Source organism: Cannabis sativa, unplaced genomic scaffold (assembly GCF_029168945.1).
Source record: "Cannabis sativa cultivar Pink pepper isolate KNU-18-1 unplaced genomic scaffold, ASM2916894v1 Contig2, whole genome shotgun sequence".
NCBI lineage: Eukaryota > Viridiplantae > Streptophyta > Magnoliopsida > Rosales > Cannabaceae > Cannabis > Cannabis sativa.
The window spans coordinates 91448-94475 of record NW_026870038.1 but is presented as its reverse complement, the minus strand read 5'-3'; the positions used below and the strand labels follow the sequence as shown (position 1 = coordinate 94475).

The 3028-nt window shown below is 33.8% G+C and overlaps 1 protein-coding gene across 4 annotated transcripts; it reads left to right on the top strand.

The window, feature by feature from the left end:
- Positions 1 to 872: 872 nt before the first annotated feature.
- LOC133033017 (uncharacterized) lies at positions 873 to 2419 on the top strand. 4 transcript variants are annotated; one of them, XM_061107538.1, is made up of 4 exons: positions 873 to 941; positions 1041 to 1088; positions 1467 to 1625; positions 1864 to 2419. In XM_061107538.1, exons 3-4 carry the CDS (start codon positions 1472 to 1474, stop codon positions 2136 to 2138), a joined length of 429 nt encoding a protein of 142 aa, XP_060963521.1. In that variant the 5' UTR covers positions 873 to 941; positions 1041 to 1088; positions 1467 to 1471; the 3' UTR covers positions 2139 to 2419. The 4 variants fall into 4 exon arrangements, with proteins under 4 accessions (XP_060963521.1, XP_060963523.1, XP_060963524.1 ...); XM_061107540.1 differs by having other exon boundaries at positions 895 to 941; positions 1041 to 1149; XM_061107541.1 differs by having other exon boundaries at positions 910 to 956; positions 1041 to 1149.
- The last annotated feature ends 609 nt before the right edge of the window (positions 2420 to 3028 follow it).

The following is a 3028-nucleotide window of genomic DNA, read 5'->3' as shown; positions in this document are numbered from 1 at the left end:
CGTGATTTTCCGGTGACTTCTCCGGTGTCGGTGACTTTTCCGGTGCCGACGACTTTTCCGGCAAAACTTATTGTTGTTTTACAAATATGGAATTTCTATTTTTTTTTACAAAAATATGGCATAAAAAAAACCCATATAAATGTCAAAAAATCAAAAAACCCATAATCCTATGGTGTTATTGATTTATGCCATAAAAAAGTAAACCATACATACCCTCAATTCCATTCCTCTAAAAAAAAAGAAGGAGAAATTAGACTCTATACCCTTTTTATATTGTTCTCTTTCATTTTTACTCTCTTTTTTAAAACCTATCATTTTTACCTCTTTTTCTAAACACTTTACCGATTTTTACCCCTATCACATCAATATACTTTCCATGTGACTCCCTTATATCAGGGTATTTTGGGTACAATACATATAAAAAGAGGTATGTTTCAATTAAATATAAAATTAGAGGTAGTTTTGGTTAATTGATAAATAAAAGAGGTATTTCACAATATAATAATAAAACCCAATTTATTGTACCAATACACTCTATACCCTTTTTATATTGTCCTCTTTCATTTTTACTCTCTTTTTTAAAGTCTATCATTTTTACCTCTTTTTTTAATCATTGTACCAATTTTTCTCCTGTCACTTCAAGATACTCTCCATGTGACTCTCTTATGTCAGGGTATTTTGGGTACAATACATATAAAAAGAGGTATATTTCAAATAAATATAAAATTAGAGGCAAATTTAGTTAATTGATTAATAAAAGATGTATTTTTCAACTTATCCCTTTTATATTTTTATAAAAAGAATATGGGCTTTCAGCAAAATGAGCCCAAAAATAGAGGACTAGGCAGGCCCGTGTAAAGCCCAATAAGAAATATATATGATAATGTGGATTTCTGCAACCATGGCCGTCGGGTACCTCTTCTCTATTTCTTTCCTCTACTGTATGCTTCATTCATGTACTTCTGAATCATGGATTTCTGTATGTTTATTTCTTTCTTTCTTTTCTATTTTCATAACATGCACGTGATCTGATTTTTCAGGAAGAACAAGAGGATTTCCAAGGGTAAGAAGGGACGCAAGAAGAAGGCGTAAGTCAATTTTCAACTTTTATCTTTTATTCAGATTTGATACTGTACCTCATCCAAAAAGGTAATCCATAGGCTATCAGTGTGTTAAGTTTTCTTGTTTTGTCATATTTAACTTTATTTACATTTTTGTTTTATAATAGGAGTTCTCGAATTGGGTGTTTAGTTTTAGTGGTATGCAAAATTTTGATGGTGGTTTGTGAGTGATTTTGCTGGATGTTATGTTATGGAACTGATTTTGTTAGACCACACTCTACACTAATATAAATGTTGTCATAATGTGAAATAACATTGAGATGAACTGATTTTCTTAGTTCTTTATATGGTGGTAACAGTTTTTTTCTTGTTTGTTTTGTTTGTATCATACGATCCTCCTGGCAGTGAACATGTCAGCATATGATAATGTGGTTGTTGGGAAGCTGAAGCTCAAGGGAAAGGCTCTCGATGTTAAGGCTGGCGGTATGAAGAAAAAGAAGAAACTTAAGAAGCTTCTTCAAGATCAAAACTCTGTAATCAAACAAGATGATCTTTCAACTGCTGGTATGATACCTTGTCTTTACTTTTCTTTCTTCTTCTTGTTGTTGTTCAAAGCTGTTATTTCCCTACTTTTCTATGTTCAACACTTGAAATTGATCGCAGAAATCGTTTTACATGAATTAAAAATCGTTTAATCGGCCTATGCTATGCCCTATAACCTGTTGAAGCTGTGAAAACACTTTTTTTCTTGCTATAAATTTTTATAGCTATTTGGATATTTATCATATTATGAATTATGTAGGTGGTCGAAGTGGCATTCTTGAGGAGGATGAAATCAATGATAGCGATGGCAGCAACAACAACAACAAATCGAGCGAAGAAGGAAAGAGTGGCAGTTCTTATGATCAGAATATGACAGCTGCTGAGAAAAGATACATAGAACAAAGAGAGAGAATCGATAACCAGAGATTGGCGAAGACTGCTAACAAGTCTCACCGTGATAGGATTCAGGATTTCAATCAGTATCTTGCTAACATGAGTGAACATTATGACATCCCTAAAGTTGGTCCAGGTTAATCAACCCAAGCCCCAATGAAGCCTATCATCCATGTCAGGAGTCTTTGTTTAGCAACAAAACTTTTCAGGGCTTGATTATGTGTCTTTTTTCTTCTCTTGTGTTCTGTTCTGTTATGGGACTCAAAATCTTTGTTTACTGTTCTATTGTAAGATTTGTTAGGTGGCCAAGTACACTTGTGTAACTGTACCAAAACTCTATTCAAACTTGTATTATATAATCTGCTAGAAAACTCGTAAGAGACTTTAATGATAATGACTTCATGGAAACAGGTTTTATCTTACTTCAAATTGCCAAACTTTATTACATTCTTCCTTCAACTCACTTCAGCTCATTGCATTTGCAACTATAAAAAACTTGTTCCATTATCTAATATCAGTTCAATGAGAAACAAAAGCCAGAGACTGACTTATAATTAAGCCAATTGTAATAATAATAATAATTATAACACTAATCAAAATGAGAAGCTATACATGTAATCTAGTATATGGTGTAGTTCTCAGCTCCAACCCTAGGAAGATGAGCTTATAGATACTCCTTACATCTGGAAGAATGGCTACCACTGTTTTGAACTGCTTGTGCAAATTGATATCTGACCACTGAGCTTGTTGCTCAATCCAGCACGAACGACCACCTTGTAGTTCCTCCCAAAAGAAAATTGAGATTGCAAATCAGCCCCCAATGCCAAGTCCCCTTTCCATTTCACCAAAGACAAACCAATCGGCAATTGGTCTTGGCTGATGGGAAAATTTGCCTCCTCAGATTCACTTTTAAATTCGCTCCATAAGTTGAGTCACTTTGTGATCATACTCCTCCATATATACATTTGTCTGTCCTTTGCTCAATTTAGCAATCTAGAAATTCCTGAGAGCTTTAAATTGTCGAAGCTGAT

Coding starts and splice junctions, on each gene's coding strand:
- LOC133033017 (XM_061107538.1), top strand. CDS start 1,472: ATGTCAGCATATGATAATGTGGTTGTTGGGAAGCTGAAGCTCAAGGGA. Junction 1,626..1,863: donor AGATGATCTTTCAACTGCTG/GTATGATACCTT, acceptor TGAATTATGTAG/GTGGTCGAAGTGGCATTCTT.